The 12,330-nt window shown below is 59.0% G+C and overlaps 1 protein-coding gene across 24 annotated transcripts in view; it reads left to right on the forward strand.

The window, feature by feature from the left end:
- Positions 1-12,330, forward strand: part of NCOR2 (nuclear receptor corepressor 2) — a 224,427-nt gene that overhangs the window by 150,371 nt on the left and 61,726 nt on the right. For all 24 annotated transcript variants that reach the window (XM_059894628.1, XM_059894633.1, XM_059894632.1 and 21 more), the window contains 3 exons: positions 945-1,069; positions 2,470-2,642; positions 4,665-4,727. In XM_059894628.1, the coding sequence (XP_059750611.1) occupies positions 945-1,069; positions 2,470-2,642; positions 4,665-4,727 (361 nt within the window). The remainder of the gene's footprint in view (positions 1-944; positions 1,070-2,469; positions 2,643-4,664; positions 4,728-12,330) is intronic.

A 12,330-nucleotide genomic window follows, 5' to 3' on the forward strand; every position in this document is an offset into this window, starting at 1 on the left:
GCTGCCCGCAAGGAGGACTTTGGGGTGGCCAAGAGAATCAGTGTGTGCCTTAAAAGAAATCAGGCTGGACAGAAAGGGTGACGGTGCGGGGAGGAGCTCCCACTTCCCCCCTGTCTTAGTGAGGGCAGTGGCAGCACCTGTCCCGCCCACTTGGGAAGGCGATGAAAGGAACAGGCAGGCCTGCAGGGTGGGGGGAGGGTGGCTGGTTTTGCTGTGAGCCCCTTTGATCTCTCCTGTCCAGCGGGGCCTGCTCTTTTCCCCTCTGAGGGCTGACTGGCGTGAGAGGAAGACCAGGCCCACGGCAGCAAAAGTGGACCCTCATCATAGCAGCAACCATCCTCACACGGGCCCCCGGGAACCTGGGGACACTTCCATCTGCCCATTTTACAGACGTGGAGACTGAGGCTTAGAGAGATGGCCTGAGCTTTGTCAGGGGCAGGCAGGCTGGGGCGTTAGGGTGTGACCCAGGTTTCCCCATGTTCACCATGCTCTTGCCTGAAGCTGACCAGGGCCCCCTCCCTCCTGCCTTGGGGGCTTCCGCCCCACGTAAATACTGGTGCCAGGTGCCAGCTCTGTAAGGGGAATCTCATTTCAGCTTCCCCGCCCCTGGCTGAGGGGTCGGCACGATTTCGAGGGGAAGAATCAGAGCACAGAGAGGTCAAGACCCTCATCCAAGGTCACACAGTCACCAAGTGAAAGAGGCCAGGCGTCTGACACTAGCAGTTTCTATACCTCACCCCGTGACTCCTGCCTCCCCTGCCCAGCTCACACCACAGGGGGGCTCTGGGTTCCGAGCCCCGCTCCCCGCAGCGTCCTCTGCCGGCGGCCTCTTCCGGGCCGGCGCCGCTAGGTCCCCGCTCCTCTCCCAGCTCGCTGGGCCCAGGTGCAGAGCCTCACCTGCCTCACTGTTTTCCTCTCCCCCGCCCTCCCCTGGGACCCCGCAGCAACAGCAGCAGCAGCAGATGCCCCGCAGCAACCAGGAGGAGAAAGATGAGAAGGAGAAGGAGAAGGAGGCCGAGAAGGAGGAGGAGAAGCCGGACGTGGAGAATGACAAGGAGGAGCTGATCAAGTAAGGCTGCCCGGCCGCCCAGCAGGGGCCTGGCCGCGGCCCCCGGGTGGGGGGTGGCAGGGCCGGGGTCCGCGCTCAGCCTGAGCCGGGGCCCGCGGACGGCCCTCTGTAAGGGGGTGTGAGGATGCGGCGTCTACGCATCGCCTGCCGCGAAGGGAGGCGTGTTCCGCTCTGCCTGTCCCCGACAGCCCCCCTTCCGGAAGCCCGCTCCTCTCTCTCCTCCCGCCCGCCCGCCCGCCCTTTCTCGGAGCCTCTGGAGACCTCGGAGACCGATAGCTCATTTGAGCTCCACTCCTGAGCGAATAAATCCAGGCAGTGACTCTGGAACTCTTTGCCTCCTCTCCTCCTCCTCCTCCCCCTCCTCGGCCGAGTCTCCTGAGATGCTGGGAGCGGGACGGGGGGGTCAGAGGCGCTCGCTGCTCACGGAAGGACTAGGTATGCAGGCAGGCGGCAGCCCTCACCTTGAGAATTATCGCTGTCAGTGTGAGTTCTTGCAGATCAAGGCACAGCCTCGCCTCGGGGTCGGGGGGGGGGGTGCCCCCCACCGACAGCCTCCTGTGCCTGCCAGGGGCGGGAGCACAGCCAGCTGGAGATTCACTCCGAGGAAGGGGGAGTGGGCACGGCTTAGCGCCAGGTACCTGGAGTGGGCTCAGGAATGTGGCTTCTGAGAACATCTGGCTTCGTTACCCCTTGTCTCCCAGACACTCCTGCGAGGCCCTTCAGGAAGATGAATGGAAGGCGGAGGTGATAAATCTGAGCAGCCCCGCAGTAAACTCTCCTGAGTCGGCTTCTGAGAAAGTCCCGGCCCCAGTTATTGAGGTCACATGCTCCCCACACGCCTGGCTCGGCCTGCATAAGACCGGCAGGAAACTTCCCTCTTGCGTTTTCTGCAGGACGCAGTGGTTCATGATAATACAGAAGGCAAAGTCAGTGTCATTTATAGGGCCCCTTGGGGGACGTCTCCTCTTTGGGGAGTAAAGTGGCCTGAAGAGTGTACCAGCCTGCACCCCCATGCCGTTAATCCGGTAATCTTGCAGACAGATAGCGGAGAGCACCTCTGTTTGGTGTATAAAATGGTCTTGCAGATAGTCACCAGCCCACACCCCTACTTGGTGAATAAAATAGCCAGTCGGTTAACTCCCAGCCCACGTCCCTGTTAGGAGAATAAAGCAGACAACTGCTACCAGCCGTACTCCCTCGTCTGGTGAGTAAAGGAGCCTTGCAGATTGCTACCAGCCAGCCCTCACCCCAAGCTTTTTCCCCCTTTCCTACCCTCTGATGAGTAGAAAATCGCTGGCAGCCAGCACTCATCTTGCTAAGGAAAAGCGGGTCTCTTGAAACTGCCATCTAGGCTCCCGGCTCCGGTGAAACCATCCCCGTCTCCCCTCCCTGGCCTTTAGGGAGAAGACGGATGACACCTCTGGGGAAGACAACGATGAGAAGGAGGCAGTGGCCTCCAAAGGCCGCAAAACCGCCAACAGCCAGGGAAGACGCAAAGGCCGCATCACCCGCTCAATGGCCAATGAGGCCAACAGCGAGGAGGCCATCACCCCGCAGCAGAGCGCCGAGCTGGGTGAGTCTCGGGCTGGGGAAGGGGCGCCGCAAGCACCGCAGGCTCAGAGTCCCAGCATTAGCTGCACACTCGCTGTGTGACCTGGGGCGAGTTCCTTAACCTCTCTGTGCCTCAGTGGCCTGCCTCATCGGCACTGCGGTTGCCTGTAATGCCTGTAACTGTGGGGTGAGCGTTTTAGTGACTTTGTGTGTAGGAAGGGCCTAGAACAGTGCCTGGGGCATGGGAAAGGCTCACTGGCTGTCAGCCGTGATTATTCTAGAGCTGGAGAGTTCACATAAAATTCCAGATCACCAATTTGGTTTTGTTTTTCACTCAGAAGATCTGGCCTTGGGACTTCCCTGGTGGTCCAGTGGTTAGGACTCTGCTCTTTCAGTGCCAAGGGCCTGGGTTCAATCCCTGGTCGGGGAACTAAGATCCCGCAAGCCGCCGAAAAACCACCCCTTTTTGCGGGATCTTAGTTCCCCGACCAGGGATCAGACCCACGCCCCCCGCAGTGGAAGTGTGGAGTCTTAACCACTGGACCGACAGGGAAGTCCCTGTACCTTCATTTCTGTGGGCCTCAGTTTCTCCTTCTGCTAGTGGGTGCCCACCCTCAGGTGCTCTGAGCCTCACGCCCTACCCCAAGGGGGGAAACAAAAGAGAGAAGAATTGAGTAGCAGTTCCCAAGTTCGGCCACAGGGGGGCAGCCGGTGTGTGCTTGCTGTCTGTAGCGTTTTGGCCGTTTGGGGCCTGCCCTCCGGCGTGTGCGGGAGCCCCGACCCGTGGCCTGAGTGTTCAGGCTGAGGCCCCAGCCACCTGGATGTCTTCCCAGGGTGGGCGTTGATGGAGGTGATGTTTCCTGTCTCACAGACGCCCCCCTCGTCCACACCCAGGATTTGTGCCAGGCACCTCTTCCTTCTCCCCGTGGGAGGTCATTGGTACCCATTTCATAGATGGGCTGTTTGAACCTTAGAGAAGGGATGTTGCCTCTGTAAAGTCCGAGTCAGTTGGGGTTCAAACCCAGCCCGCTGGCCGCAAACCCCGTGCAGCTCCTGTGGGCTGGTGCCGGAGCGCCCGGAGACCCAGGGCAGGTGGGTTCCCTTCAGGAGTGCACTGGCACACCTGACTTCTGGGGAAGCTCTTCTGGACCCCAGGCTGACGTTGGGGCCGGATGGCGGAGCGGAAAACACAACCCCAGGCCCTCTGATGGGCACCTCCCACCCCAGGCTCCGCTTCCACAGCCTGCCTCTGGGGGTCCCGTGGGAGGAAAGTGGATAGCTGGCCATGGCAGCAGGGAGCGGGGGAGCTGCCCGAACTTTCCTCTGATGGTCAGCGGCCTTTACCAAGTGCATACTCTGTGCCTAGCGCTGTTCCAGGCACTGAGTCCGTGAAGCTGACGTCCCTCACGCTCGCCCCCCTCACGGCGTCTTAAGCGACTTTCAGGGGAGAATGGGGGCTCACGTGTAGGGGAACTCGGAGGAGAGGCTCAGAAACAGCCACAGCAGACACTCGGCCAACTCGCCCGACTCCGAGGCAGCTGCGTTCCTTCTCAGTAACACGGGAAGCCTCACCCTTGTACCGCATGAGTCAGGGGCGAGTACAATAATCACCCTGTGGAGCAGGGCCCTCCAGCAGGGGCAGGTGGCCATGTCTGGAACCGTTTCTGATTGTCCCAGTTGGAGTGGGGGATCCTGGCACCTAGTGGGTAGAGGCCAGGGCTGCTGCTCAACACCCCGCAATGCCCAGGGCAGCCCCCATGATAGGGGATCGTCCGGCCCCAGTGGGTCCACGCTCAGGTGAGGTCCCTGCCCATCTGAAGCTCACGTCCCTCCTCACCTCCCCCCGCCTTCACGTGGTCACCGTGCTCCCAGCCGAGTGCATACAGAGGCTGCTCAGGGTCCAGGCCCTGGCCCGCCTCAGCGTCCCCCTCTGTAAAACAGGGTGCCTGCATACCCTCCACCCCAGCAGGTGCCCCGAGTAGCCAGAGGCAGAGAAAGCGCCCCGCTCCAGGCTGCTGCCAACACGCTGTGTCTTCCTTTCCAGCTTCCATGGAGATGAACGAGAGTTCTCGCTGGACCGAAGAAGAGATGGAAACAGCCAAGAAAGGTGAGGGGCTTCTGGCTGCTCTAATCGCCCTCGTTGGGCATCCGGGCCCTGCAGCTCGTGTGGTGGGGAGGAGGTTGGCCTGTGCCCTTAAACGGGGCTGTGGTGTGGTCTGCAGGGGGCAAGCTCCGCTTCTGGGTGTTCTCGGATTGGCCACGTCTCCTCGGAGCCTGTTTTGTCCTCCAGAAAATGGGTCTGTGTGGCCATGTTGTCGGGGTACGGCTTCCGTGGCCACTGGGGCCAGCACGTCGTGGCCTTGCAGACAGAGTGGCGGCTAGAGCACCTGGGTGCCTTGGGAGGTGCAGAGCCTGCTGGCGGCCACCGCGGCGGGGTCACGGGGTCAAGCTGTCCCCCTTCGCTGCGCCGTCTCCCTGCGCTGTGGTGCTGACCCCACGTTCTCTGTAGAAGCCACCAGCACATTCATTGTTCGTTGGAGCCAGAATGGCTGGGCCCTTGACTTCCTGGCTCAGTGACCAATCTCTGGGCCTCAGTTTCCCCATCTGTGAAAAGAGAGGGGTATCCGGGTTGGCCAAGAGAAGCCAGAGATAACAGGCACTGAGGGTCCCAAGGATGGCCCGGTGTCGATCCCCCGGCCCCCATCTCTGGGAGATTCTCCAGCTGCCCCTCCCTCTCCTGTGCCCAGTGCGGGCACAGGACTTTCCTCGTGGCGTAGCTCAGCGCCGGCAGGAAGGCCAAGGCTGGGGTGGCATCTGAGCCCCATTTTGCCTGCTTGCTCTCTCATTCATCTTGACCCCAGCCCTGAGAGGTGAGTCTTGTTTCCGGCCGTTTTGCGGACAAGGGAGTGAGGAGCAGAGGCCGAGGACGGCCCGGGCCTGGAGCTGGTGACCTGGGCCTCCCGGCTGTCATCCCCAAGGTCCTGCTGAGGCCCCACTGCTGACGTGCAGCTTCTTTGTGCCCAGAGCTCCAGGTCATGACTCAGGGAGGGAGCAAATGGCCTTTCTGATGAAGGACCCAGGTGCACAGGGACGGTTGTGTGCGAGGACAGCTGGGCCTGGAGGCTGAGACCTTGGACCATGGGCTGCCTGCCGTGCCCACCCCCTCCCCTTCCCCTGCCCCGGGAAAGGGTGCCTAGGGGCCTGAGGGTCTGGTCCTGGTGTTTCAGAAACTGACCAGGAGCAGCCCCAGACCTGATCAGGCCCCCTACGTGGGGCCGGGCCCCTCCGCTCAGGGCTCCTGTCCGGGCACGCTGTCCCTCGGAGGCTCCAGACCTCCTTCCTCCAAGCTCCCAGCCCTCTGGTGAGGCCGGCCTGGAGGAAGGGCCGGGCTGGACCCTCAGCAGCATTCAGAAGAGGAGGCGCTGCCCTGCTTCCTCTCGCAGGTGAGGTCCTATTTTCAGCGTCTCAGAGGAGCACTGACGGGGGCCTGTGGGCATAGTCTCTGGCTGCCAGGGGGCAGTGGGTGCTGTCAGCCCCCCAAGGGGGCCACGTTCTCCTTTTCTTCTCTCTTCTGTGTCTAGTTTGTGGTTTTTGGTATGGATTTACCATGGGGTGCAAAAGAGGCTGTATTTGAAAATGTGTGATTTTTTTTCCCCCTTTAATTTTGGTGAAATACATATAACGTAAAAATCTACCATTTTAATCATTTTAAAGCGTACAATTCAGCGGCATTAAGTACATTCACAGCGTTGTGCAGCCATCACCACTCTCTAGTCCCAGAACTTTCTATCACCCCAAACGGAAACCCCGTACCCATTAGCAGTCATTCCCCATTCTCCCCAAGCCCTGCCAACCTCTGGTGCCCACTATTCCGCTTTCTGTCTCTATGGATTTGCCTGTTTAGGACTTCGGCGTGAATGGAATCATATAACATATGCCCCTTTGTGTCTGGCCTCTCTCAGCATCATGTTGTTGAGGTCCATCCATGTCGTAGCCTGTGTCAGCACCTCATTCCTTTTTATGGCTGAATTGTATTCCTCCGTGTGGACAGAGGAGTTCTATTTATCCATTCATCCGTTGCTTGATGGACACTTGGGTCGTTTCCACCTCTTGGCTATTGTGAGTAATGCTGTTGTGAACATTTGTATAGAATTACATGGTTTTTTTAACCACACGTGAGACCCTGGGATCTCAGCCACCGGCAGTGATATTGCCCGGGGACCCACCCACCAGGGCCGTGAGGGGCTCCACGCGCACGTCCCAGGGCTGCCAGCCTGTGCTGTGTCTTCTGTCGTCATGACAGCCCCATCCCCAGCTCCCTCCCAGTTGCCCGGGAACCGGGAGTCGGCTGAGTCAGAGGCTGCCCTCTCTCTTCCTTTGGGAGACGGCTGGGGATGACTCACCCACCGGCTGAGACGGGAGTGTGCCCCACTGTCTCAAGGTTGAACCCTCAGTGGCGGCAGCGAGCTCATCCTGGGTCCTTCCTGCGGAGATGGCAGCGTGCGAGTCCCCCCGGGGACCGTGCATGCCGAGTCCCTGCTCAGTGGCATTTGTGATGATGTGATGAGCGCCAGTGTGCTTGTCCGCCGTGAATTATAGCAATCTGGACAATTACCGCTCAGGGTGGCCGCTAATGGCTGCATGTTCCAGGCGGCGGGAGGGGGTCGGGGCCGGGAGGCAGGTGCTGGCAGCCCCCAGGACTCCTCCTCCACAGTGGGCGGGGGTGGAGGGACTAGGAATGTTCCAGTGCCCCCGGCCCGCAGAAACCCAGGAAGGTACCCAAAACCCAGCTGTGCCTGAGACACATGGTACCCACCCATCCTCCTACCCATTTACATCGACCCAGTGCCTCACCCTGTGCAGGGCAGGGGTACCCAGAGATGAGCCAGCCCTGGTCCCTCCCTCGGGGAGCCCAGGAAGTGAGCAGCCAGGTGTCCTCAGGGCCTTGGGACCACTGAGCCTGCCCCAGGCATCCCAGGAGACTTCCAGGAGCCAGGCCTAGAAGGATGAGCTGCAGAGGGTCCCCCGTTCCCAGAGAGAAACTGGACCTCAGCCTCTGGACCTTTTAGCTCTGTGACCTCAGGCAAGCTAGTCAACCTCTCTGTGCCTCAGTTTCCTCATCTGTACAATGGGAATTAGAGTATCACCCACTCACTGTATGAGTTTCCTGGGGCTGCCGTAACAAAGTACAAACTTAGTGGCTTAAAAACAACAGAAATGTATTCTCTCCCAGTTCTGGAGACCGTGAGTCCGAAATCAAGGTGTGGGCAGGGCTGGGTTCCCTCTGAGGGCTCCAGGGGAGGGTCCTGCCTCTCCTCCTCCAGCCTCTGCTGTTGCTGGCAATCCTCGGCGCTCCTTGGCTTCTAGACATTCCAATCCCTGCCTGCGTCGTACATGGCTGTCTTCCCTCTGTGTGTCTCTGTCCAAATTTTCCTCTTCTTATAAGGACCCACCCTAATCCAGCATGACCTCATCTTAACTCGATCACATCTATAAAGACTTTTTTTCCAAATAAGGTCACATTCACAGGTTACAGGTGGGTGGACGTGAAATTTGGCGGCGGGTGGGGAGCACTGTTTAATCCAGTGACAACCACCTTTGTGGGGTTTTGGTGAAAGAAAACAGAAGCGCTTACAGGGGTGGTGACTTAGACACTCTGAGTTCCCTGTCACTGTTTGTAATGATAACCAGCTCCTCAGCCTTGTGACCCTGGCCTGGCCCATCCCTGTCTTGGCCTCGTTTTCCCTCGTCCTCCAAAATGAGGCTGGGATGCCATCACCGAGGGGCATTATAAGAGTGGCATGAGCCGTATTCGTGCAGTCCTTGGTATACAGTACGTGCTCAGAAGCGGCAGGCCTGCAGTTCAGCACACAGACTCTGGAGCCTTTCTTCCTGGGTTTGAGTGCCGGCTGTGTCCCTTGTGAGTGTGTGACGCTGAGCAGTGCCTGCACTTCTCGGGGCCGCAGGGAAGGGGGTTGGAGGTGAGTGGCCTGCTGAGCAAGTGTAGAATGACATTTGGAGGTGGTTTCACAGCGCTGGGGAAGGGCCCTTGGGCTGACACCCAAAGCACGAAATAACATTAAGTCACACTATCAAGTACTCGTCGGCACGCCTGGGTACCAGGTACGGCTAAAGGCGTTATATATATCAAGTCACTTCATCCCCACTAGCCTTATGAGGCAGATGCTATGACTAGTTTCTTTATCCAGATGATGAAATTGAGACCGAGAGAGGTTAAGTGAGCTGCCCAAGGTCACACAGCTGTTGATTGGTGGAGCTGGGATTTGAACTCACGCACTCTAGTTACAGAATGGGAATGGGGCTGGTGTGAGGTTTGGATGAGTGAGTCCATGGGCCTGGCTACTATTAATCAGATAACGAGAGAGGGAAGGGCCTCCCAGCAAAGGAATAGCATGTGCAAAGGCCCTGTGGCAAGGGCAGCGTGGTCAAGTAAGAAGCTATTAAAACCCAGAGAACGAGCAGAAGAGAGGCAAGGAATGGAGAGGCCGTCGGGAGGGCCACCCCTCACCCCCCGGCCTTACCAGCTGTGAGATAGAGTTTGGCTGTTACTCTGAGAGCGTGGGGAAGACCGTTGCATGGGATGGAGTGGGACAGGAGACAGGATAGCTGCAGGGTTCCAGGTTGGCAGGTGGGGGCACCTGCTCCTTCCTTTGTGCTTGGAGTCAGGGCTGCCTGTCCTGGGGCTCATACCAAGTGAGGACTGAGCATGTGCAGGGCAGCCTCAGGGAGCTGGCCGCCTGCCCTCGGGCCCAGCGCCATGCTGGGCAGGCACTAGGCTGGGATGTGAGGCTCTAGTTCCCCTGGGAAAGGTCAGCCTCGCCTGGCTTGCAGTCTCGACCCAGCTGTGTGGGAGGCCCAGGGCTCTGCTGGCAGCTCCTCCTGGTCCCCAACCCCCTTCTCTGGCGGACAGGGCGCCAGCTGTGGAGGGGGCAGGGAAGCCCCCGGGCACACCATTCCAGACCAGAAATAGGCACTGGCCCAGCTCCTGGCCGCCGGCCCCTCCCTGGCCTCGAGTGGCCTGCCTGGTGAGGAGGGAGAGGGCGAGGTGTGCGGCCCCAGAGTAGGGTGCTGCAGGGACCAGGCCCTGGTGGCCCCAAGCAACGCCTATCGGGCCAGATGGAGCCCAGGTGGACCCCGAACTCTCCCCCAGTAACTCCAGGCTGTCTCTGCCTGCAGGACTCACCCCCTTTCATGGGGACCGAGGGAGAAACCACTAATTGCTTTGCACCTCCAAAACGCTTGTTGTGCACACTGGCTGGTTTAATTAGTTTTTACGGATGAAGAGTCTGAGGCTTGGGGAGGGGAGGTGTGAGTCCCCAGCCCTGCAACTTGGAAATGCGGGGCCTACCATCCACGTGTCTGTCATCAAAGCCTCATGCCATCCTCACTGCAGGGACCAAGGGAGAGCAATGGCCTCTGTGCTTGGACAGCCGTGCACCTGCCCACCGGCGCTCACGACGGGCAGCGTGGCGCTGTGGTTAGCGCACAGGGCTGGCGGCTGAGGCACCAGGGTTCGGGGTGCTGTGTCACTTCTGAGTATGGGCATCAGGGAGGGCCCAGCAGGAGACGGGGCCAGCGCCTGGAGTGGGGACTGAGGACAGTTGATGTACAGGAGCGGGGTGGCCTTAAAGGTTGTTAGAAGGGACCCTGCAGCATCCCAGGGCTGGCATCAGTGGGGAGCTGTCGCCACCTCCGGCTGGAGAGAGACTGCTGAGCTTTGTCTTGGGTGCGCTCTCCCCTGACCTGGATGCTTCTGACGTGTGGGAAACAGGCCACTGTGATGGTTCAGGAGGAGGAGAGAGTCGGGGTTTCTGCATGAACTCGGGGGGCAGCCAGACACCAGGGCAAGCTCCAGGCCACTCTCTTGTTCCTTGTCAGCACCCTGGAAGGTAAAGTCAAGCATCTCCCAGCCCGCCTGCGCTCCCAGGAGCAAAATCCGCACATGGGCCTTCAAGCTGGTGCTTCCTCAGGGAAAGAGACCCCTGGCAGGTTACACAGCAGCGGTGGTGTCTGTTACCACGTCGTGGCTGCTGGCCGGTTCCAGCATTTCGCACGAATGATATTACTTAATCCTCCCAAGGGACCCTCAAGGCGAGTTCTCCACATTTGCAAACACACGTGTGCGTGCACACACACATATGCACACACATGCACACATGCCTTCTACTTTGCAGATGGGAAAACTGAGGCCCAAGGGGCAGTGAGCTGGAGCTTGCCCAGCAAATAACGTAGAGCCGCTTGGCCCTGGGAGCAAACCACTTGGCTGTGCTCTATGGGAAAACTTGACATTGAACACATAACATGGCATTTTTCCCAAAGTGGTAGGGTATCAGGTCGCACACAGGTGATTTTTTTTTTTTTCATCTTAATAGGTGATCATGTATTGGGAGATCATTGGCTTTGATCATGTATTGGGAGATCACATCGTCACTGTGATTTGCAGATGTAATAGCTGAAGCTGAGGCTAATGTAGGCACCGAGGCTTATTTTGAAAAGAGTAGACGGAAAGAAAAGTTAACTTGGACTTACTTGGAAGGTAAGTCCAAGTTCAGGTGTGAAGTTGTCTGGCGGGAGTGTCAGAGGTTCAGACACACAGTAGGCTCCCGGCAAGGTCGCCAACCAAGGGCTGGGTCCAAGTCAGACCCACCCAGGGCTTGGAGTTCCCAAAATAAGGAAGTGGCATGACTCAGGACTAAGTCTGCTGGATTTTTCCCCCCTCCTTTGATAGTGTTTTAGGCAGAAAATCTTGTTTTGCAAACTGGAGTTTCTCTTGGTAAGTGGCATTTGGCGGGAGGGGTGTGGATATGTCCCTCTTGTAGGCGGCCTGTGCTTCTTCATGAGGGGAACAGAAAACTTCAGGACTGCACAGGGCTGGCTGGGGTAATGGGGAGCGAGTGTTTCCTGGGGGGGCGGGGGCGGACGCTGGTTTCCAGAGGGAGCAGCTGTGACATTCCCAGGATGCAGATGGATGTCAGCATAGTGACTGCAGGTGCTAGAAAGACTCCTCCTCCCCCCAGGTTATCAGAACTCGCCCGTGGCGGGGTGGAGGTTGGCTATTGGTGCAGGTTCGAAGACCCCAGAGGTGAGAGCTGCCTACAGCAGGGACCCTGAGCGGGTAGCAGCATGCAGAGGGACATAACAGGGAGGCCTTTCTGGGGGCCAGTGTACGTGAGCTGAGGGGGGTGAGTCACTGCTCCCGTGAGAAGAGTTCGTCCCAGGCCCCCAGACAGTGTATGGGAAGCTCCCCACCGAGGGTCGCCAGGACAGCCAGAGTGGCCTGGCCAAGCCTCCACAGGCCACCACGCAGAGAGACCCCTCTCACTGCCACCTCTGCGGCCACCCCCTGCCCCTTCACCTCATTCTGCGCTCCAAGTCTGTGACTCAGACCTCCTGGCTTGACTTCCTGTCTTGGTCAATTTCACTTCCTAGTTCCCGCCTCTTGACACTTCAGAACGAAACTCCTTCCTTAGAAATTAGAAGTGAGGTCAGGGAATCCAGACCACAGGGGATGTTGGCAGAATCTGCCGTCTGGGGCACCGGCACAGAGTGTGTGTGGACGTGCTCCTGGTGTGAGAGGCGGGCACTCCCTCACGTCTCTTCTGGGGAGGGTCCAGGACCCCCCGCAGGGATAAACTGCTCAGCTCCCTCCTCTCTTTGGAGCTCCTAATTGGGAGCCCCAGAGAGGCAGC

This window comes from Balaenoptera ricei, chromosome 14, assembly GCF_028023285.1.
Source record: "Balaenoptera ricei isolate mBalRic1 chromosome 14, mBalRic1.hap2, whole genome shotgun sequence".
NCBI classification, from domain to species: Eukaryota; Metazoa; Chordata; class Mammalia; order Artiodactyla; family Balaenopteridae; genus Balaenoptera; species Balaenoptera ricei.